We start from the raw sequence: 23,429 nt of genomic DNA on the forward strand, positions 1-23,429 counted from the left end.
TCGTATAATTTCATTAAACGAACGGTATTTTAAAAGTATTTTTAGGTTTAATTTACTAATGGATCGTATGATTTCATCAAATAGTTCTCTTATCATCTGGGTGTGTGAATGGGTGTTTTATTCGATTGCATGGGAAGCCGTATCTGCGAGACACAAAATTCGAATGTTAAGAGGGCAGATCGAAAAAACTAGCCTAAATTTATTGTTTTGTTTGTTCTGTATCTTCCCTTCTTTACCTCTTGGTAATGCGCCCAACATATATAAATAGGCCCATAAGTGCATGACTTCAGCATTATTGTACAATTGCTCATTTTACATTAGAATTATATATATGAAATCCAAGGAAAAAGATCATAAGTTTTTGTAACCAAAAGGCCACCTTTTTCTGTAAATTGGTTGGAGAGGATCCTTCCTATGAATCATAGAACATTTTTTATTTTCTGTAAGCAAATTGTGATAACAAGGTCCTTTTTTTTCCCTGTAAGCAAAAGATATTTTATTAAATCAACACAATATATATAACATTCATAACATTTCTCTCTTATTTATGGGTGAACGTACCATCCACTCGAGCGCAAGAGCATAGGCGTCGCCGGCACGGTTGAGGAACCACAGTCACTAGTGTCTAGTGACGAAGGTGTACTGAAAAATAATGCACTTTTTTCTTTTTTCTTTTTTAAAGGAAATAAGACCATGTATTAATTAAGAAAAAACGAAGGAGATGAAGTGTTATCTCTGCCACACAAACTGTGGTAGTAAGAGACCCACCAGAAATAGCATAAAGGATGTTTCCTAGTTCAGTTTTCTTGTCGTGTAGTGCGCAAATGAAATATGGCCCCCACAAGTACATGTGCATAAAAAAAATAATCCATTCCTCAAAAGTAGAACTGCGTTTGCGTGGGTTACTGTTACTAGTCTAGATTTATAATGATTAATTTCGTGTACAATTAATTAATTGTTCCTTCTGTGTGTGAATTATATATTATAAGCAAAATATCACCTACATTTTTTTTTCCTGTAGATTGGCTGGAGAGGATCCTTTAATTTATGAGTTTGTAAAATATTAAAATGTGATAACAAAATCACCTTTTTTTTCTGGGCCTTTTCTGTTGCATTGCATATTTACCGTATTTCCTTAAATTAGTTTCATAATTAATAAAATGGCTACTTGCTTGAATTCGGATGATTCCGTGTAGCGCTGCTGTAATATAACTCGGAATTGTGCAGCAATACAAAATATAATATTTTTAGGGTGTTGTTATTCAGTAAGAAAACCATATATAAACACTAAGTACACGAACAGAAAATGTCGCTCAACACTGTTTTTAGAAATACTATATATTAATTAAAATATACAATAAATATTTATAAAATAAATTTTGACAAAAACCATACTTGGTATACATATTTGTTTGATGAAATAGGATTTATACGAAATAACAATTTTCTGGCTGACTCCAATTTGATTTTTAATTTTCATGTTATTTCATTAATTAATTAGCTAATGTATAAAAATTCTTCCTTTTGATTTGGTTGCAATGATACATGAATATTTTCTTTTCTATGTGCTTTAATTTGTCAGGAAACTTTTCTATATACACTGTGTTTAAGATCCGACACTGTCTCCACTGACAAGTCCTGCAAAGCCAAGTGTCTTCCACGTCTTTCTTCTCTTTAGTTGATTAGCTGCAGCAGGAAAGCAGCAAACAATTCGTTTTCCCACTCCCAACAGTTGGGTGGTTTTTGGCAATACCAGGCCACGATTATTTATTGTGTTAAGTAGTTAGTTTTTTTTTCTTTCTTTGTTTAACTATTGTACCTAAAAAACATTAGGATATTTGTTGATAAAAAAATATTAATAGTGTTCCTCTTTAATAACGAAATGTTAAAAATTTGAGATAATATTTATTAGGTTTGAGTAAATTATTATTCTTTTGGTTACATTAATTGATGTTCAGATTTAACGGTTAATTTAGTTTTTTTAATCAGTGGAGAATTACAAAAGATAATTTGAATATTTTTGGTGCTTTTATTATTTAATTTTGTTTGAAGATATTGTTAAATATTTACTCTTATTTTAATTTTAGTGATAGTTGTTATACGAGACAAATTGCCTAGGAGTTTTCCAAGTATAATGTTGTGGAAGTTATTTTTCAATAATTTGAATCTAAAGTGGGATATTAATTTTATATATGCACATAGTAATAGTTATGAGAAGAAAATTTTGATACTTTAATTTGTATTTTTTTCACAGGGTTACTTTAATTTTTATTTATTTATTTTTATTACATTTGTTATGTATGTCGTGATTTATTTATTATTCACTAATAAAATAAAAGAAACCAATTTGATATGAATTGCATGTTTTAGTTATAACAGATCCATTAGATTTTATTAGATTGATTATAACAAAAGAAAATAAATGAAACTAAATTAAAGTTTCCAATACCCCTAGGCACATTGACATTCTTATGGACAATTCTTCCCGCAAAGGCTGGGAGTGCACAAGAGCTTATTTGAATTAAATCATGAATATTTTTCAATTTTTTTACTTAGAAACTGTTTTAATTTATTTCAATAAGTTTTGTAAAAAATATTAAAATATTACTACTATTATTTATATTCTGTATTAAATTTTACAGGTAAAAAATATAACTTCGATAATAACTCTTGTATACACACTACTAGAGAAGTGGAATTCAACATCCGCATATTACATCGGTTTATAATCGTTATTGTAAGAAATGTTGTAAAGAGGGGAAGCTTATTCTACGACGGTCACAAACAATCGTCTTAAAATAATGAATATTCTACATCAGTCCTTCAAGCATGACCGTCGTAAAATAGTCATCATTCTACATCGGTTCTTCATAGAAGACCATCTAAGAATGCTAGGCAATCTAAGACGGTCTCGTCTCAACGATTAACGTAGAATGCTCAGTATTTTAAGACGGTTATATCTCAAAGACCGTCTTAGAATGGTTAGCATTTTACATTGGTCGTCTCAGAACTAATGTAGAATGTCTTTTTTTATTTTTTTAGTTCGAACTACTTTTTTTTATATAGAATTGAAAGCTAGGTTCTTCAAATAACTACAATAAATACGTGAGAATATGAAATTAATTAAATTTTATGCGATGAATTTTAAATTTTCAAATATTTTGTAATTTCTAACATAGAAGTTTGTTGATATTACTTATTTAAAGTTCTTTTGAAGTCGGACTCAGCCGATTCCATGCATTCACAGTTAAATCTACTTATATAACGCCATTATGAACAAAACAAGTACAAAAGATGTTTAAAAAGACAAAGTTAATAAAACCTCATGATTCTAATAGTTGCTATGACTTTAAGTTTATGGCTGAAGAAAAGAGAATAGGATTTCAATATGGAGTGAAACCTCTGATGATTCGAACGAGGACATCTAAAAGCATGATGTCATTCAAAGAGAACAAATTAATCATAATTTTTCAGCTCATTCTCATATTGGATATAATGATCACAACCCAGGGGATATAACAAGACAATGGCAATTAAGAAATGCAACATACCCACACAACCATTGGTAGCCATTTTCCATAGTATTCCAATTAGATTAAACACTTAGGTACCAATCTTGCGGCAGCAATAACAAGCAATAAAAACAAAGCAACGATAAAACCAAAACCAGGACCAAGACCATAGAAGCCAAAAGACCACTCCAAATAACAACAACAAAGCACAATCTACACAATTATAAAAATAATAAATAAAAACAAACAAAAAAAAGGCCTAAAATAAATAAACAAATTTGATAATTTTACATATCTGGATGAAAATATTTTTTATCGATAATGTATATAAAGTAAATAGTAAAGCAAGAGTTTACCTTTAATTTGAATCCCTGATAGGCAATTAAGTTAGAAACCTGTTTTGCAAAACATATCTTATTCATATAAAAACTCACAATAATTCATATAACAACGTTTCCTATATCCACAAGTTGCAGAAGCAATCTGTCCAAAGAGGAGCGTGCAAATTTTGCTCCAACTGTATTTTCAGTATCTGGAGTTTGAAACTCACTGTGCACAGATAACAAAAGCACGGAGGGGAAATGTTGCTGACGATAGAAGCTATTTTCAAGGTGTTTAGGAAGACTGCACCAAGATCTTTATTAAACATTCACTACCCCTACTCTCTTTCCAAAGGCGCAACACCATCATTCAAAAACATTACACAACATAATGCGAGTTTGTAAAATAGAAAAATATTGTAACAAATAAGAGGACCCAATATTGTAACAAATAAGAGGACCCAGCGCTAGCGTAGTTTTTAAACAGTGACATCTTGGATTGTTCCAGTTCTAGTTCCGGCGCCGATGCCGAAGACACAATCTCCATTTGATAAGCGAATGGTTATTTTGCATGCTATAAATAGGCCACAAACAGAAGCAAGAGCAACAACCACGGCAACGACGACGTTGATGGGTGAGCTCCCGGGTTGTCCACCGCCGCTTCCCCTGGATATTTCTTGATAACTGCATCAAAATTAAATTAAGCACCCAAAATTTAAAAACTGTTACTATAAATTAATAAAATTAATTACCTGGAAGAGGGTGTGGGTGGGGGACAGAAAGTGATAGTATAATCATGAGAAGAACAAGTATGGACGTGAGCGCCTGGGCATGCAGTCTTGAAAAACTGTGAAGTCAAGCATGGCTCTGCTTGGCACGAGCTCTTGCACGCCACGGCGTCTCCGTCTCTTATCACCTTAAGCTCTGTCGGACACGATAAGTTCAAGTCCATCTCGCAACCAGTAGCCCTGCGGTTCCTGCCGCCACGAGGCTCCACCCTCACGGGGAGGTTGAAACCGTCGACGAGACTCACTTCGTAGAAGTCGAGCCCGCCTGTTCCGTTCAGAGTGAACTTCACCAGAGTAACCGGTGGGGTGGCGTTTCCTCCAACGCATTCTATGGTGGTGGAGCCACAGTCACCGGTGACACATGAGAACTTGGTGCTGGTAATGTCTAGGGAGCAGAGAGTACGTCCCCATAGTCGCCCGGACCAAGCGGGAGGAACAGGGACGATCTTGAAGTCTCCCGGTTGGAGGACGAAGCCGCTGGTGGAGAGCGGCGAGCTTCCGGTGGCGGATAAAATTGCTGGCCAAACTGTGTAGCTGCACTTGTTGGTGATGGTCAGTCTCGTTGAACACGAACCTGTTATATTAATCTTACCATTTTTAGTCTAGAAACAAAAAAATTAACTTGTAAAGTATGAAGAGTCACCTACTCACCAGATAGGAATTGGAAGAAAAATAGACTTGCCATAGTCACGATGGATGCCATTTTAGTTGAATTTCCCATACGGACATTACAAGTTGTTGCCATAGTCACGACGAATGCCATTCTATATATAGAGATTAAGTGAAAAACACTGTTCCCTGCGGACATTGCTGCTCACCGATGTTGTTCCCTAAACTTCCACCGATGGAAAGAGGCAAAGGACGATGCTGCTCACCGATGTTGTTCCCTAAACTTCCAGAATCTTATTTTTCAGTTATTAAACTCCTTTTTTTTTTACTAATTCATTTTTTAAAATTCATCAAATTTTATAAATAAAATCTTATATTTTTATATTTTATTTTATCTATATTTATATAATTGAACACACTGATTTTATTTTTTATAATTTGTATCCAATGATTTAAAATCTTAGATCCGTCATTATGTAGATTACTGATGAATTGCATCCCTCATTTTTTAAAATTCATTAAATTTGTAAATAAAATCTTATATTTTTATATTTTATTTTATTTATATTTATATAATTGAACCCACTAATTTTATTTTTTATAATTTTGGATTAGGTTCTTAGGTTTGCCAGCAACTTTCATGTTGTTGCCTACTGTTTCGATGTTGTTGACCTTTGACGTGGATCAAACAATCTTCCCACATTCCTTAGAAATTAAAATATTATGTAATTGTAAAAAAAAATATAGTTTTTTTTGTGAATATGATTAATATAAATAAAATGAAAGTATATGAATTTAATAAACATGTACTATGTAAAAATTTATTTTGTCAATTAATTAGAAATTATCTTTAATATATTTATAAAAAAACATCCTTAATATTCTTAAGGTAATTATAATTAAGATAAAAAAAACTTATCATATTTATTAATTGAATGATAATATGAAAAAAATATATTTTTTCAATTCATATATCGTTTATTCAAAATTCACTACTAATGAAATACAAATAAATAAATAAATAAATAAACATTCATACAAAGTGACTTGCAAAGAGTTAAAAGATAACAGTATTTTTTTACACAAAAAAGATAATCAGCATTCATGAAATATAAAAAAATTGTTAACAACGCATTTTTTATATCTTTTTCTAACATTTTTTTATTAAAAATTTAAATTTGTTAAATTAAAAAGCTATGAAAGGATTTTTTTTTTTATATAAGAAGTGAGTCCATAAAAATTCAATAAATTTTAGTAAAAATAAAGAATATATTCTGTCATAATACTATATTTAAAAATTTATTACAGATGATATGAGTATTAATGTTTATCTGAACATTACTTTAATGCGCGTATGATACGCGTACACGTTAACATGTATCGCTGCTCCATTCTATCACTGCTATATACCCAAAATCAGTCCGGAGGATCAAAGTCATGCTACATGTTTCATCGGCAGAAAAGCTACCAAAGTCAGAAGAAAAATATTTTTTAAAAAAAAGTGGCAGGACCGGAAATAAAATATTATATTTATCCCTGTCGAATGTGTTAAATACTTTTTAAAAAAAAAGTGGCAGGACCGGAAATGAAATATTATATTTATCCCTGTCGAATGTGTTAAATACTTTCACTGCAAATAAGTATGTTCTCATCACAGCCTGCCCCACCTTGGATCAGCCACAAGTGGGTGATTCAGCAATGCCCCCACATACCAATACAGCAGGCCCCTCTGATAATCCAAAGAATGTCCAGACTAATCTGTCTGTCCCTCCTCACAGAAAACATGTTCTGGTTGCAAATCATGTTCATGTCCTTCAGAATTCTTCTAACCTCAAAGAAACAGGAAACACTGTGTTGGATGATCCTATAGAAGAGGGGTTTGTTCAGGTGAAAACAAAACACCAGAAAAAAGGTAAAAAAGTGTCACTCATAAAGACAACCCGTATTGAGGACATGCAAGCTGATGTCCAAAGAGGAAGAAATCATAAAGCTGTAACTACGGTCGAGGAGGCTTCCTCCCGTCCGAATCCATGATCATTGCCTCTTGGAACATCAGAGGCTTTAATTTGCCTCTGAAGCATCATGCGATGCAGAACTTCCTTCGCTGCAAGGAAATTAACGTCATGGCTGTGTTGGAAACAAAGTTGAATAAGGCTTCAGTTGAGGAAATCATGAGAAGAAAGTTTAGTGACTGGCACTTCACCCATAACTTCACTTCTCATAATGCTGGCAGAATTTTTATCCTCTGGAAGCAGGATAAGATTCATTTTTCTGTTTTGGAGTCAAATGCCCAATTGATTCATTGTGCTATTAATTGTAAAACCAATTCCAAGCGCCTTCAGGTTTCTTTCATCTATGATCTTCACTCCATTATGGCAAGAAGATCTCTTTGGATGAATCTGAATAGTATCAATGCTAATATGAATTGCCCCTGGCTCCTCATTGGTGACTTCAACTCCATTCTGTCTCCCACCGACCGTTTCAATGGAGCTGAGCCCAATGCTTATGAGTTGCAAGATTTTGTTGATTGCTATTCTGACCTGGGGTTGGGGAGCATCAACACTCATGGCCCCTTGTACACGTGGACTAATGGCAGGGTGTGGAGCAAATTGGACAGAGCTTTATGTAACCAGGCCTGGTTCAATTCCTTTGGAAATTCTGCTTGTGAAGTTATGGAGTTTATTTCTATCTCAGACCATACTCCTCTAGTTGTCACCACTGAGTTGGTAGTGCCTAGAGGTAATTCTCCATTTAAATTCAACAATGCTATTGTGGATCATCCAAATTTCTTAAGAATTGTTGCAGATGGCTGGAAGCAAAATATTCATGGCTGTAGCATGTTCAAGGTCTGTAAGAAATTGAAAGCTCTTAAAGCTCCCTTGAAGAATCTTTTTAAGCAGGAGTTCAGCAACATCTCCAACCGAGTAAAGCTAGCTGAGGCTGAATATAACAGTGTGCTTAATTCTCTAAAACAAAATCCTCAGGATCCTTCCCTTCTTGCTCTGGCAAATCGCACTAGAGGGTAGACCATTATGCTTAGAAAAACGGAGTCTATGAAATTTGCTCAGCTCATCAAAAATAAATATCTCCTGCAGGCTGATAAATGCTCCAAATTCTTTCATGCTTTAATCAAGCGCAACAGACACAGTCGGTTTATTGCTGCCATAAGGCTAAAGGATGGGCATAACACTTCGTCCCAAGATGAAATTGCCCTTACTTTTGTAAATCACTTTAGGAATTTGTTTAGTGCTCATGAGCTAATCCAAACTCCTTCCATTTCGATCTGCAACAGGGGTCCTAAGGTTCCCACCGATTGCTTTGCGGCCTTACTTTGTCCTACTTCTAAGCAAGAGGTTTGGAACGTTATTTCTGTGATGGATAATAATAAAGCTCCTGGGCAAGATGGTTTCAATGTTTTATTCTTCAAGAAGGCTTGGAATATCATTGGTGATGATGTCTTTGCAGCGGTTAATGAATTCTTTACAACTGGAAAAATTCTAAAGCAGCTCAACCATGCTATTATTGCGCTTATTCCTAAGCATGATCAGGCCTCCTAGGTTAACCATTTTAGACCCATATCTTGCTGTAATTTGTTATACAAGATTGTATCTAAAATTCTGGCTAACCGCATAGCCCCAGTGCTTGAGACTATTATTGGGGAAACTCAAACTGCTTTCATTAAGAACAGAAAGATGATGGACAACATCTTCCTAGTTCAAGAGATTTTGCGCAAATATGCCCGGAAAAGATCCTCTCTGAGATGCCTCCTGAAAATTGACTTGCATAAAGCTTATGATTCCATTTCCTGGGAATTCTTGGATTGGATGCTTAAGTCCATTGGCTTTCCAGCCCAGTTCTGTACTTGGATCATGGAATGTGTTTCTTCCACTTCCTTTAGTGTGGCAGTCAATGGATCCATTTATGGTCACTTCAAAGGGCAGCGGGGTCTTAGACAAGGGGATTCTCTCTTCCCTTATCTGTTTGTGCTCTGTTTGGAGTACTTTTTCAGAGATATGAGCAGCCTCAAGGAAGATGCCAATTTTAAATTTCATCCCAACTGTGCAAGTATTCAGCTATCTCATTTGGCTTTTGCAGATGATATTATGCTTCTATCTAGAGGAAATATCCCTTCTGTGTCAACTATGTTTGCCAAGCTTCAGCACTTCTGTAGGGTTTCAGGGTTTTCCATCAGCTCTGATAAATCTGCCATATACTCAGCCGGTATTAGGCCTAATGAGCTTTCTCATATTCAGCAGCTTACTGGATTTAGCTTGGGTGACTTCCCTTTCAGATACTTAGGTGTTCCCCTTTTATCATCTAGATTAAATGTATGTCATTATGCTCCCTTGCTTTCCAAGATTACTGGCCTGATTCAGGGATGGAGTAAAAAGTCTTTATCTTATGCAGGTAAGTTAGAGTTGATCAGAACGGTTATTCAAGGAATTGTGAATTTCTGGATGGGGATTTTTCCTTTGCCGCAATCTGTTCTAGACCGGATCAACGCTTCGTGCCGTAATTTTCTGTGGGGCAAAGTGGATATTGGCAAACACAAGCCCTTGGTTGCTTGGTCAGTAGTTTGTTCTCCGAAAAAAGAAGGGGGTTTAGGCCTTTTTAATCTCAAGGACTGGAACCTTGCGCTTCTTTCCCGTATCCTGTGGGACTTTCATTGTAAGAAAGATTCTCTATGGGTTCGGTGGGTTCACCATTACTATTTCAGAGGGAGCGATGTGTGGAATTACAATTCTTCTTCATCAGATTCAGTTTTGATAAAGAAAATCATTCAAATAAGGGACTTTATTATCTCTAAAGAGCTAAGTACGGAAGAGGCCAAAAAGAGGATTCAATCATGGAGCACCAATGAACAATTTCTTATTGACAAAGTCTATGAATATATTAGAGGTGTCAAGCCTACTGTTAATTGGTGTTCTGTTATATGGAACCCAGCAATCCCCCCTAAGATGTCTTTCATTTTGTGGCTTGCTAAAAGGAATCGGCTGCTTACTTTTGACAAAGTTGCTTTTTTGAACAAGGGTTCCCTCTGCCCTTTATGTTCAAATGAGCCTGAGTCAAATGCTCATTTGTTCTTTTCTTGCAGGAAATCTCTCCAAGTTTGGGCTCACATTCGTGATTTGGCTCCTTTCCGCAGGCGTTTCACTTCTTTACAGCGCATTACTGACTCTTTAATTAGGGGCAGATCCACATCAGGTGTTCAAGGAAAATTACGTTGTCTGGCTATAACAATTACAGTCTACTGCATTTGGCTGTCTAGGAACAAGCTGATTTTTGAAGATTATCAATTTTTTGTCATAGAGGTTATTAGCAAGATTAAGTTTCTTATGTATAGACAAGCGCACCTGTTGCATTTGTTTTAGCATCTTGATATATGTCTTCTTGTATTAGGGAGACTTTTGATTTTCTTTAAATGCGGGGTATGCCCCGTTTATTATTGTATCATTTTGGGTTTAATATAATTTACATTTTTTCCAAAAAAAAATGTATATTGGTATAACAAGGGTTATTACGCAGCCGCCAGCAAGGCGCAAGCTTGGCATTAGGGGCTCCAAATCTCCAATCTTACGTTCAAAAGATAAATATTATTTATTTTTATAAGATAGAATTTTTATAATCAATAAATATTTTTTGATATAAAAATTATATTTTAAATTTGCAATGATAAATTTAATTGTAGTTTAAGGTTATTCTTATTTGAAATAGATAGATAATTAAGAAAGTTGGGTATACATATAAAGATAAAATAAAAAAGTGAGTAATTTAAGATGGTTGAAGATATGTTTCAGGCTTTTAGCTTGTTGTAAGAATAGTACATGAAGTATACCTTCCAAGGAGGAAAAAAAAAGAGTGAATGTTAAGAATGTCTTATTCAAAAAGCGAGAAAAGTGGAAATTACACTCTAAATCATGAATTATAATTTATAGTATAAACATCAGTTATACAGAAATTGGTTGTTTTTTTAATACGATTAATATAAATAAAATTAAAATGTATTGCTAATGAAATATAAACAAAATAAATAAAAATTTTGAAAAAAAAAAAGACTTGCAACCACATGCATAGTGGGACAATCATCATTATAAATTACATGTAATAGAGTGATATATCCTGCAAGATGTTTTCTCATATACTTAGATGTAACATTCAGATTGTCATCCACATGGACTAGTGCAGTCCCTCGCCATGAATAGCCTCGAGATTGGGCAAGGTCATGAAATTCATTCGAGCATACCACACTAATGTGTGTGACACTCTTGTTTGTAAATAGTATGCAACATATTAAATGCAATAAATATATTCGAGCTGCTAGGGTACATTATTTTGTATCACATTTGTTACGATAAACATCTTGTTGCCAAACTAAGTGAACATATACCCCTTTACATTACTCAGTCTCATCTTTTGTTTCGTGTCTACTGACTTCAAGCAACTTAACAACTTTCACAACATCAAAGGTATTGAAGACACCTCTAATGGGTAGATTTAATAAGGATGTCACATCATTCAGGATAATAGTCAGCTCTCATATAGGAAGATGAAAATTGCTAGTTTTCTTGTGTCACCTCTCCACAAAAGCAGATAAAAGTCTCATGTCACTTGTCCCTAAAGAACTTAGTTCTGTAACAGTAACTATGCCTTCAATCTTAGGTGTAGGTCTTCTATATTTCTCAACCTTCCTCTCATAGGAGGTCAATTTCAACTCAATATTTTCCTGCAAATAATTAAAATTAATTAGGTAAATTAAAATGATAAATAGTTATTCAAATAGGTTATAATTAAACAAATAACTATTTCTCCTTCCCAAATTATAGCTGCCACATGATCAGCATATAACATCAACATTGATGTATCATGCGGTCCGTCTAAAAAACCCTCAATATCAACACTTATATGATTCGTAACTAGCTCGTGATGCTCCTTATGAACCTTGTCAGCAACATGATCCACATGGTCAATATCCTCAAAACCAACTGCAGTTGTCTGTTGCCTACGTGTGGATGTTGTCGGTCTTTGACGCTAAGGGGATTCTTCCTCATTACCCTAAATTGTCTGCCTAAGGCTCTTTATGAAACTCTACCTACAATCCGACACAATTCTTTGATTCTAACTATAATATACAAATTTACAATTTCACATCAATTAATGTCATCGTTCAAATAATAGTTGAGTTTCATATTTCATAACAAAAATGTTTTCATTTTATTGCTAAAAAACTAACTAAAAAAGTAACTAATAAATTTTCTAAAACTTTAATGTATTATAAAATGTAGTATATTTTAAAAAATGTAATAGAAAAAAATTAAATTAATATTAAATTATTAATCTAGCAAACTAAAATATATAATCAAAATCAAGCTACAATTTTATTTTAAATATTTTATAAATTACTATTTAAAAATTCATAGATAAGTATTTTATTATTTTATAAATCATTGTACAAATTTATTTTAAAAATTTTATACTTCAAATCAGTATTTCGTGCAAACTAAAATATATCATCAAAATAAAAGTACAATTTTATTTTTAATTTTTAATAAATGATTATTTCAATATTTTATAAATAAATATTTTAATACTTTTATATATTTTTAAATGAACGAAAAAATTGATTTATATATTTTGATCATATAGGTGTGTGAATGCGTGTTTTATTCACACAAGATTCGAATGTAAAGAGAAGCCGGATCCGTGAGACACAAGATTCGAATGTTAAGAGGGCAGGTCCAAAAAACTAGCCTAAATTTATTGTTTTGTTTTTACTATATCTTCCCTTCTTTACATCTTGGTATTGGGCGATTACTCTCCAGAATTCACTCGAGCTTTGACCCAAAATGCGCCCAACATATATAACTAGGCCCATAAGCGCATGACTTCAGCATTTTGTAACCAATAATAAGATAAGAAAACACTCTTTAATTTAACTACAATTTTTTTAATTGGATAAATTTACTTGAAAACTATCAAATTAAAAGAGAATTATGAAATATAACGTGAAATCTACACAATTTCGATATTTGATAAGAAATGAAAATGAAAGGAAAAGAGTAAAAAATATATATTTTATAGGTTATTTGATATTAAAATTAATGAAAATAAAAACAAATAAAGTTAAAGCTTTTTGTGTGAGCTTTACTGTTGCTAGTCTAGATTTAAGGGTTTATTGTACAATTACTCATTCTATATTCGAAATTATATATGAAATCAAAGGAAAAAGACCATAAGTTCTTGTAAGCAAAATGTGATAACAAGATTACTTTTTTTTTTTACCGGTAAGCAAAAGATATTTTATTAAATCTGTGGTTTGCGACTCAAAATTACAAAAGGTACAAGTGGGAAGGTTTCAAGTGGTGTTGTCATAACTGAATTCAGTTATTATAACTGAATTGGTTTTGACACCAAAGTATAGCCTTTATTCCTAGGACTAGCATCTTGAGTGTATATATATGTTTGATCATGGTATTCATTGATGGCAGGCTGAAAAACAGAGTAGTTGCAGAAAATTCAGAGTGTTCATAAAGAGATAGTGAGCTAGGTGATTCAGAGAGGTTTTGTTAGAAAGAAACCAAGAGAGATCAAAGCTAGCTATTGCTTGTATTGAACTTGTAATTTTCATGATCAATGTGATGATGATGAATTGTCATTTCCCGTGGATGTAGGCACATTGCCGAACCATGTAAATCTTTGGGTTCTTGTTCTGCTGCACTTGTTTTTTGTTTTCTGGTTTTTTTATCTTGTGCAGGTTCTATGAAAAATGGAACTGATAGAAGACCACAACAAGTGGCGCCGTCTATGGTAAAAGGATCAAGATCAAGAAAGATGGGAACAACAAAGTACAATATTGAGAAGTTTTCAGGGGAAAATGACTTTGGGTTATGGAGAATCAAGATGGAAGCAATCTTGATTCAACATGGCTGTGTAGAAGCTCTTAAAGGAGAAGAAAAAATGTTTGAATCTCTAAGCTCAAAGGAGAAATCAGAGATGATTGATAGAGCCAGAAGTGCAATCATTCTATGCCTTGGAGATAAAGCTTTAAGAGAAGTTGCAAGATAAAAGACAGGAGCCTCAATGTGGTTGAAACTGGAGTCATTGTATATGACAAAGTCCCTTGCAAATTGGTTATGCTTGAAGCAACAATTGTACACCTTCAAGATGACAGAGTCAAGAACAGCCAATGAACAATTGGCTAATTTCAACAAGATTCTTGATGATTTGGAAAATATTGAAGTAAAGCTTGAAGAGGAGGATAAAGCTCTTTTGCTTCTGAATTCCTTACCAAAATCCTTTGAACATTTCAAGGATGCAATTCTTTATGGCAAAGATCAAGAAGAAGTCCAGACCTCAATAAGGACCAAGGAGATGCAAAAATAGCAAGACTCCAAATCTGAGGATAATGGTGATAGCCTGAATATTTCAAGGGGAACGAGTGAAAAGAAGGGAACAAGAGGAAAGAAGTCCAGATCAAGGTCAAGGGATTCAAAGAATGGCCAGAAAACAAAGTTCAAATGCTTTAATTGTCACAAAACTGGTCACTTCAAGAAAGACTGCCCAGACAGGATCAAGAAAGGATCTTTGGACTCTACTGACATAGTTGAAGCCTCTGAAGGTTATGAGAGTGCATGTGTTTTAGTAGCTTCTAATACCAAAACACAAACAAAATGTATTATGGATTCTGGATGCTCATATCACAGCAGCCTGAGAAAGGACTACTTTGAAACCCTGAAACTGAAACTAGCAGGAGCTCTATTGCTAGGAAACAACTACCCCTGCAAGGTACAAGGCATTGGAACTGTGAGACTAAAGATGTTTGATAACAGAGAGTACCTACTGAAAGATGTAAGGTACATTCTTGAACTCAAACGAAATCTTATCTCCATAAACATGTTTGATGATCTAGGATATTCAACTAGAATTTTGAATGGTGTTCTTAAGATTTCAAATGGATCTTTAATCATAGCTAAGGGTAACAAGAATAAAAGTAATGGCTTGTTTATTCTTGAAGGTTCCACTATTATTGGACATGCATCAATAGCTAGTAATACATTGATTGATAAAACAAAACTTTGGCATTTGAGATTAGGTCATGTTAGTGAAAGAGGATTACATGAACTTGAGAAAAAAAAATTTGTTAGGTGGTGATAAACTAGATAAACTTGAATTTTGTGATCATTGTGTGCTTGGTAAATCACATAGAATAAGCTTTGGCACTGGTATTCATGTTTCATCTAGGCCTTTTTAGTATGTGCATTCTGATTTATGGGGACCATCTAGAGTGAAAACTCATGGTGGAAGCTCATACTTTCTCACCATCATAGATGATTTCTCAAGAAGAGTATGACTGTATGTTTCGAAAAATAAATTAGAAGCTTTTCAAAAATTCAGAGAGTGGCATACTCATATTGGAAATCAACTTGGTACAAAATTAAAAGTTTTAAGGACTGACAATGGCCTGGAGTTTGTTTCAGAGCAATTCAATGAGTTTTGCAAGAAAGTAGGTATCAAAAGGCACAAAATAGTCCCTCTCACACCACAACAGAATGGATTAGCAGAAAGAATGAATAGGACCATTTTGGAAAGAGTGAGGTGCATACTGCTAAGTGCAGGACTGCCAAAGACCTTTTGGGGAGAAGCTGCAAACACAACAGCCTATTTGATTAACAAATGCCCTTCATCAGCCTTAGATTTCAAGACACCAATGGAAGCTTGGAGTGGTGAACCACCTGATTACTCAAAATTAAAGGTGTTAGGATCACTGGCCTTTGTTCATGTTAAACAAGGAAAACTGGATGCAAGGGCTGTAAAGTGTGTGTTCGTTGGCTATCCTGAAGGAGTTAAAGGGTACAAGCTGTGGAAGTTGAAACCTAGTGAGACAAGAAGCATCATTAGCAGGGATGTAACCTTTGATGAGAGCAGAATGAAAATGCTAAGCAAGGAGCAGATGGATAACAACTCAAGTAGAGAGAGTACCAATTTTGAGGTGGAGCATTATGAGATTTCAGATCATGACAGTGGAGATGCTATTGATCACACTGATCAAGTAGAAACTGGAGATAATGAAGAGCTGGGTACTCAGCATGACTTGTCCAATTATCAATTGGCTAGAGATAGAGCAAAAAGGGTGATAAAGCCTACAAAGAGGTATGGTCATGCTGACATTATCTGTTATGCCCTGAATGTTACTGAGGAGATTCAAAATTCAGAACCAAAGACCTGGAGGGAAGCAATTGAAAGTGAAGATAGTCAGCTGTGGCTTCAGGCAATGAATGAAGAAATGAAATCCTTAAGAAAGAACAAGACCTGGATACTTGTGGATCAACCCAAGAAGCAGAAGGCTGTTGGATGTAGGTGGATTTTCAAGAAGAAAGAAGGCATTCCAGGAGTAAAAAGGCCTAGATTCAAGGCAAGATTGATAGCAAAAGGCTTTACACAGGTTGAAGGAATTGATTACAATGAGATTTTTTCACCAGTTGTGAAGCATTGTTCAATAAGAATCATACTTGATCTGGTAAATCAGTATGATTTGGAACTTGAACAGCTAGATGTTAAAACAACTTTTCTCCATGGAAATCTGAAGGAAACCATTTACATGAACCAGCCTAAAGGTTTTGAGGAAGGGGAGAACAAGGTGTGCTTGCTGGAAAAATATTTGTATGGATTGAAGCAAAGCCTTCGAATGTGGTATCTGAAATTAGATGAGTTCCTTATCAGATATGGCTTTATTAGAAACAGATATGACAGTTGTGTATATATCCTGAAAAAGGGAAAAGTGTGTGTTCTCTACCTTTTCTTGTATGTGGATGACATCCTCATAGCAAGTGCTAACAAGGAAAAGATTAGGAAACTCAAAGAAAGCTTGAACACAAAATTTGAGATGAAAGATCTAGGGTCGGCTAGAAGGATACTCGGGATTGATATTCATAGGGATAGGGCAAATGGTGAACTATTCTTGTCCTAAAGCAATTACCTCAAGAAAGTGGTAGAAAGGTTTAAGATGCATCAAAGCAAACCTGTTAGCACACCACTTGGCCATCATACAAAGCTATCTGTTATTCAAGCACCAGAAACAACTGAAGAAAGGTCTAAAATGAATCAAACACCCTATGCCAGTGGTGTTGGAAGCATAATGTATGGAATGGTTTGCAATAGACCTGACTTGGCTCATGCTGTAAGTATTATAAGAAGATTCATGGGAGATCATGGAAGTGCACACTGGGATGTTGTGAAATGGACACTGAGGTATCTAAATGGATCTTTGAAAGCTGGATTAAGGTACAAGAAGACAACACATGAGGCAGCAATCACAAGCTCTGTAGATGCAAATTTTGCAGGAAATGTAGATACAAGAAAGTCCTTAACTGGATATGTGTTTACTTTGTTTGGAACAACAATCAGTTGGAAACCAAATCAATAATCAGTTGTTGCTCTTTCAACAACTGAAGCAGAGCACATGGCCCTAGCTGAAGGAGTTAAGGAAGCAATTTGGCTAAAGGGAATGGTAAATGAGCTTGGAATAGCACAGTCCTGTGTCACAATTCATTGTGACAGTCAAAGTGCTATTCATTTAGCAAATCACCAAAGTTACCATGAGAGGACAAAACATATAGATGTGAAACTACACTTCATCAGAGATGTGATTGATTCTGAGGTGAAGGTGGAGAAGGTTTCAATAGAAGAAAACCCTAATGACATGTTCACAAAGTCTCTATCTACTGTCAAGTTCAAGCACTGCTTAGACTTGATCAATTTTGAAGATGCCTAAAGCAGGTTTAGTAGAAGTGCAGCCCTGAATCACAAGATAAACAATTGTTGATTTGGAGTCAAGGTGGAGATTTGTGGTGTGTGACTCAAAATCACAAAAGGCATAAGTGGGAAGGTTTCAAGTGGTGCTGTCATAACTGAATTCAGTTATTATAACTGAATTGATTTTGGCACCAAAGTATAGCCTTTATTCCTAGGACTAGCATCTAGAGTGTATATAAACGTTTGACCATGGTATTCATTGATGGCAGGCTGAAAAACAAAGTAGTTGCAGAAAATTCAGAGTGTTCATAAGGAGATAGTGAGTTAGGTGATTGAGAGAAGTTTTGTTAGAAAGAAACCAAGAGAGATCAAAGCTAGCTGCTGCTTGTATTGAACTTGTAATTTTCATGATCAATGTGATGATGATGAGTTGTCATTTCCCGTGGATGTAAGCACATTGCCGAACCACGTAAATCTTTGAATTCTTGCTCTGCTGTGCTTGTTTTCTGTTTTCTGGTTTTTTTTTTATCTTGTGCAGGTTCTAAGAGAAGCGGAACTGATAGAAGACCACAACAAAATCAACACAATTTATATAACATTCATAACATTTCTCTATTTATGGGTGAACCATCCACTTGACCTCCTTCTCCTAGGTTTTTGTTTTTCCCTGGCTCGATCGAACTGCATGAAAATTCAAACACTTTAAAAAACTATCATTTATTTTATTTTAATAAAAAGGTGAAGAAAAATTGTCATAAGCATAAAATCATAGACCTTGTGGTTGTGGAGGATGTGGGAGTGATGGTATAATCAGCAGAAGCACAAGTGAAGGAGTCGTGGTCATAACCATAGACGCGAGCGCAAGAGCAGAACCATTGCCACCGGCGCATTCCAGGTTGAGGAACCACAGTCACTAGTGACGCAGGTGAACTTGCCGGCGACGTTGGATTCTCCTGGTTGTAGCGCGAAGCCCGTGTTGGAGATATGCGAGGTTCCAGCGCCAAATGGAAATGGTTGGCCAAACTTTGTAGCTAGCTGCACTTGTTGGTGGTAGTGAGTATTGCTGAATTCGAACCTAAATAATGTTAAAGACATAAAAAATCTTTACCACTTTTAGTCTTGGAACAAAAAGCTATGAAAAATAGTTACTTAGTAAAGAATCACCTGTCAAGAATTGGAAGAAAAATAGACTTCCGAAAGAGATGAACGAAATTTGCGCTGAAGTTCCCATAGTGGAGGTAAAGACTCCGCGGGAGAGGATACAAGTTCAGAATATATACATTGGAATATTTTTATATTTTAAAGCAATGGAGTACGTATTTTGTTAGCTGACGTGGTAAAGTTGGAAGTTTTTATGATCACAGATTGGAAGAAAACAAGCTTTTCCTCTTTTTAGTACTAGTTATACATAGGGAAAAGGAACACAAAAATGTCATGCTTATTTCTTGATCTGCTTTATACAAGCAGATCATAGGTTTCGGTTAGTAGACCACTTGGGCATGTTCTATGTTTTTTTTGTGTTCGTAAATGATGGGCGAGTATGAGTAATTGGGCTTAACTGTAACCCGGGCTTTGACTGCGCAGACATGTTTGTTGTGCAGAAGCATGGACTGCAAGTTTGAACAGTTGGTGAACCGTTTTCACCTTTTCTATACCTCTTGACTTTTGTCTACATTGACACTGATACAATGATTAAGACGAATCTACTTATCAACATACTGGCGTGAGAAACCCCTGTGCGAAAAATGGATTAGTTTGGCACTGGCCATAGCATAAGTATCGAAAAGCAATAGCTATACACGTTCTATTCACCGTGGAAATTTTTGCTTGGATTAGTTTATCTGTTTTATCCAAATGCTGTGTGGTTTGAGCTGACATTTTTTCAAGGTGAAGACATTTGACCATCGTCTTGAACGGGTTTTACCTACGTGTGGCATAAGCCTACGTGAAAAATATTTGTTTGACTAGTTAAAACTAGTATATGTATACCAAAAATTGTAGTCGTCTTTTTGCCCAGCATACGTGTGGTTTCATCTTCATTGTGTATTTATTCAGTAACGTATTTTCAGTCAGAAAGGAATTAAATCATCATGCAATCTAGATATTTTGCCCAGCAAAGAAAGAAAGAAAGATTTGTTAAGTATGTAAATATGCATTTCATAGCAGCTAGCTTCCATTCGGACTTGAATAGTATTTTGTTGAGAAGCTGTTTGCAACTTGCTATGATCCATAATCCAAGTATACAACCTCAGCTGCACCTAATTCTTGGTTCCACTTTCTAAAGTAAAGTCAATGGTTCTTTTCTTACTTCACGACATAGGAGAATATCGTCATAAATTTGCAAGTTAACTATATTTTATTTGCAATACAGTGTCATGATGTAATAAAAATATATTCAAGTAAACTAAAGGTGGGTTAGTTTGAACAGGTCCAACTTTAGCGTTCGAATCTTTTGGACCATGATCCATCGCCATAATTCAGGTCAACTAGACTTGTCCTTTTCTATCTATATATTCTCTGCTTTCTATTCGCCCCGAAAAGCCGAGGAATCGTTCAAAGCAATAAAATATTCTCTCGAGTCTTTTTCTATATGGTTCAGCCCAGCTATGAATAGTAAACTATTGAAGACAGCAAATCATGCAACGCTCTGCGATCTACCTTAAGGTAAAAAAATTGCTCAAGAAGAAAAATAGTGAAAATATGCTCAGAGTATTATTAGGTGGTGTTATATCAACATTTGAATAAAAATTGTGTCATGAAAATATTATCAGAAATCATACATACAGGGTCTGTTGAGCATGCAATTCAACCTTTGTAGAGTATAGAGTAACAGGGAGAGGAAGGAGGTGTAGAACACTAGAACAGATGGATGAGGAAAAACAATATTATCGGGACAATTGAACAAGTGAATCGATTGTATACACAGCGAAGTGAATGAAAGAACAAAAATGAATGAAAAAAAAAAGAAAGAAAAAAGAAGAACCTTTACAAATTAGAATGATCCTACTGATGCAAATGCAATTTATGGAATCCTCTAGGACCTCTAGACTGGTAAAGGTCCAACTTGGTCTTGGACTCCAACAACAAGGCCTCGATTGCTTGGTCATTAGCAATGGAGGATTGCTTGGAGGCCCATTCAATGACTCCAAGCACCTCAGCCTGAGCAAGTTCCTCGCTATCAGGGACGTGCATTGCAATGTAGGAGAGCAGAACCAGCGCTGGAATCTGAACCATCTCTTCCCCTCCAAAATACACCAGCTGAATCAAGTGCTTGGCCCCGCCGGCGATTATAATCGCCTTGGAGTGATCCACGTGAAGGTAGTTCTCCGTGCACGCGAATTTCGTGAGCGCAATCGACGCTTCCCTTGACACCTCCGCTTCCCTTTCGTCAAGAAGCTTCACCAATGGCCCTATCATCCTTGTCTCCGTCGCCTTGAAGGTCCTCGCCAGATTCCCAATCGTCTTTATGCACGGAATCAAAAGCTCCGAATCCGCTTTCTCTATTATCTTCACCACTTGATCAACAACGGCTTTGCAAGCAGGAGAGTTGGGCTTAAACGCGGATTTCCTTAATTCAGCATCTTTCTCTGCCACTGCTGTAATCTCCATCACCGCCATAGCCGAATTGTACTGCACAGCCTCCGTTCCTTTTTCAAGAAGAACAGCGAAACAGAGCAGTGCTCTTGATTCAGTAATGCTACGACAAATTGGCGAGTTTCCTTTCGCTAATTGCCAGAGAGCCCTCGCTGCCATTTCCTTCATGTTAGCCTTAGTCTTAGGATCCTCATGATCCCTTCCTTTCATGTTTATCCCCGAATGTGAATAGTTTGGCTGGTGATTCTGATTCTGATCCTGATTTCCTTGCTTGGCATCATTACCAACTCCATTGGTCTTGGGATTTGATTCGTTTCCGTGTTTGGTGGCAGCGTGCATTGCGATTGTGCTAGTGATTACTCTATGGAGATTTCGTGGTCTTTCACCCAAGGGATGTGGCATTCGTGCTTTGTTTTGGTTGTCGAGAAATGGATCTTCCATCTTGACGTTATTGGTGCTGGCGATGACGAGGGCGTGGATGGAAGTGGGTTTGGTGCTGACAATGGTGTACTTACTGTGCTCCTCGACGGTTTCGAAAGCGAGGTGACCGACGAGTAGCCTTATGATGTTGTGCTGGGCGAAAAGGTCCTGACACTTGGGGTAATTGGCGGCGAGTTCCGACACGGCCCAGGCCACGACAGCTTGCACTTTCATAGGACCTTCTTTGAGGATCTTCGCAAAGACGGAGCACGCGCCCACGTGGATCACGTGCTCAACGCTCTCGGGGTCACGCCCCAGAACCCCGATGGCACGTGCCGCGTGTTCCTGCCCTTCGGGTTTTCCTTCCTTCAGAAGCTTCAGAAGTGGGCCCACCCCGCCTTCTTCGATTATCAGCTTCCCGTAGCGGTCGCTGCTGCTGGCCAGCGAGACCAGCTGCGCGGCCGCGTCGGACCGGTCCTCCGCCGAGCCCGTGTGGAGGACGGCGATCTGCTCCCAGATGAGGCAGAGGATCGGGTCGTTCGCCGCGATAGGAGGGAGCCCGCCGATGTAGTCGCCGCCTCCGTCGCCGGCGGAGACGCGGAGGAGCCAGGAGACGTCGCCGGTGGAGTTCTCGAGGAGCAAGGAGACCTTGCGGAACGCGGCTCCCGGGTTGAGCGTGAAGACGCGCTTCATGAGGGCGTTGCCGCGGCACCTCAGGACCAGGGCGAGGGCCTTGTCGAGGACTTGTTCGGTTTCGTCGATGATGCGGCGCGTGGGACGCTCGTAGAGTTCGGAACTCGCACGCGCCGCCTGACGGAGCAGCGCCGCCAGCTTCTCCGTCTTGGACTTGAGGTCGCCGCATTCCTGCTTGAAGGAGCTGGCCTCGTCGGCGGCTTTGGTTACTTGGTCCGCCAGCTGGATCGGCTTCGCCAATATTTGCTTCACTATGTCACCCATCGGATCAAAAAATCGAATGGGCTTTGTTTGGCTTTCTTAATTTCGAGAGAAGGATGCGAATGCCTTTATGCGGTGGCTGAGGAGATTTTATTTTACCAAGTCAAACGCGCTTTCTTATCTTACTTCTCTTTTTATAAACCCGGTTTCAGTAAGCTCACCCTCCGGCTTCTCGTTAAACGCTACTGTTTAGATGGACTTGTTTAAAGTTAAACAAAGTTGTTTAAGAAACTCTAGTATCAGAACTGATGGTTTAAATATTGTGTTATTTAAGTGATTTATTTATGTAAATAATTGTTATTTAATTAACTATTATAAATGAAGAATTATTTTTTCAATCTAAAATTTAATGTGGAAGTTAAATACTTATTCTATCAATTTTAATATTAAAGTAATTTTTTATATAAAACTTTTAAATTCATATGATATTATGTGATTCATAAATTTAAGATAAATAATTTATTTAAATCATTGATTTTCTA

General features: G+C 36.3%; 4 protein-coding genes across 4 annotated transcripts; 2 read left to right on the forward strand and 2 right to left on the reverse strand.

The window, feature by feature from the left end:
• Positions 1-4,311: 4,311 nt before the first annotated feature.
• Positions 4,312-5,323, reverse strand: LOC100807636 (thaumatin-like protein 1). The gene is made up of 3 exons (NM_001317667.2): positions 5,272-5,323; positions 4,585-5,194; positions 4,312-4,516 (listed from the first exon to the last, which is right to left on the reverse strand). Exons 1-3 carry the CDS (start codon positions 5,321-5,323, stop codon positions 4,312-4,314), a joined length of 867 nt encoding a protein of 288 aa, NP_001304596.2.
• A 1,936-nt stretch (positions 5,324-7,259) lies between these two features.
• LOC102661053 (uncharacterized) lies at positions 7,260-8,255 on the forward strand. Its single transcript, XM_006574225.1, has one exon. It carries the CDS (start codon positions 7,260-7,262, stop codon positions 8,253-8,255), a length of 996 nt encoding a protein of 331 aa, XP_006574288.1.
• Positions 8,256-8,282: 27 nt separating this feature from the next.
• On the forward strand, positions 8,283-8,786 carry LOC102661201 (uncharacterized). Its single transcript, XM_006574226.1, has one exon. The coding sequence runs from the start codon at positions 8,283-8,285 to the stop codon at positions 8,784-8,786; it is 504 nt and encodes a 167-aa protein (XP_006574289.1).
• A 12,063-nt stretch (positions 8,787-20,849) lies between these two features.
• Positions 20,850-23,119, reverse strand: LOC100816188 (uncharacterized). Its single transcript, XM_003517123.5, has one exon. The coding sequence runs from the start codon at positions 22,948-22,950 to the stop codon at positions 20,983-20,985; it is 1,968 nt and encodes a 655-aa protein (XP_003517171.1). The 5' UTR covers positions 22,951-23,119; the 3' UTR covers positions 20,850-20,982.
• Positions 23,120-23,429: the final 310 nt, after the last annotated feature.

The sequence above is a fragment of the Glycine max genome, chromosome 1 (assembly GCF_000004515.6).
Source record: "Glycine max cultivar Williams 82 chromosome 1, Glycine_max_v4.0, whole genome shotgun sequence".
NCBI lineage: Eukaryota > Viridiplantae > Streptophyta > Magnoliopsida > Fabales > Fabaceae > Glycine > Glycine max.

Excerpts from the sequence above, each read along its gene's own strand:
- LOC100807636 (NM_001317667.2), bottom strand. The coding sequence starts at position 5,323 with ATGGCATCCATCGTGACTATGGCAAGTCTATTTTTCTTCCAATTCCTA. Across the intron at positions 5,195-5,271 it reads TTTCTTCCAATTCCTATCTG|GTTCGTGTTCAACGAGACTG; the intron begins GTGAGTAGGTGA and ends TTAATATAACAG. Across the intron at positions 4,517-4,584 it reads CCACCCACACCCTCTTCCAG|TTATCAAGAAATATCCAGGG; the intron begins GTAATTAATTTT and ends ATTTTGATGCAG.
- LOC102661053 (XM_006574225.1), top strand. The coding sequence starts at position 7,260 with ATGATCATTGCCTCTTGGAACATCAGAGGCTTTAATTTGCCTCTGAAG.
- LOC102661201 (XM_006574226.1), top strand. The coding sequence starts at position 8,283 with ATGAAATTTGCTCAGCTCATCAAAAATAAATATCTCCTGCAGGCTGAT.
- LOC100816188 (XM_003517123.5), bottom strand. The coding sequence starts at position 22,950 with ATGGGTGACATAGTGAAGCAAATATTGGCGAAGCCGATCCAGCTGGCG.